At 61.2% G+C, this 276-nt stretch overlaps 1 protein-coding gene across 1 annotated transcript in view; it reads left to right on the top strand.

The window, feature by feature from the left end:
• Positions 1-276, top strand: part of LOC119594501 (tetraspanin-9-like) — a 64240-nt gene that overhangs the window by 62090 nt on the left and 1874 nt on the right. The window contains exon 5 of the mRNA XM_037943531.1: positions 88-273. Coding sequence (XP_037799459.1) covers positions 88-273 — 186 coding nt within the window. The remainder of the gene's footprint in view (positions 1-87; positions 274-276) is intronic.

Raw genomic sequence — 276 nt, 5'->3', positions numbered from 1 at the left:
CGATGACCCTCAGTATAGTTGCTCTCAGTCTCACAACACAACCCCCCCCCCCCCCTCGCCCTGACTTCCCGTTCTCTCCCCCAACAGTACTTCAGCCTGGTGGTGGTGGTGTTCTCCCTCCAGCTGGTGGCAGGGACCCTCGCCTTCGCCTTCAGGGCCGAGGTCTCCACCACGCTCATCGCCGAACTGCAGGCGGGGATACGGCGCTCCTTCAACGAAACGTCAGACAATGCTGTGGCCATCACGTGGAACCATTTGCAGACGCAGTTCGAGGTC

This window comes from Penaeus monodon, chromosome 34 (genome assembly GCF_015228065.2).
Source record: "Penaeus monodon isolate SGIC_2016 chromosome 34, NSTDA_Pmon_1, whole genome shotgun sequence".
NCBI classification, from domain to species: domain Eukaryota; kingdom Metazoa; phylum Arthropoda; class Malacostraca; order Decapoda; family Penaeidae; genus Penaeus; species Penaeus monodon.
Note: the sequence above shows the minus strand (reverse complement) of the source record. Positions and strands in the feature narration are given on the sequence as shown.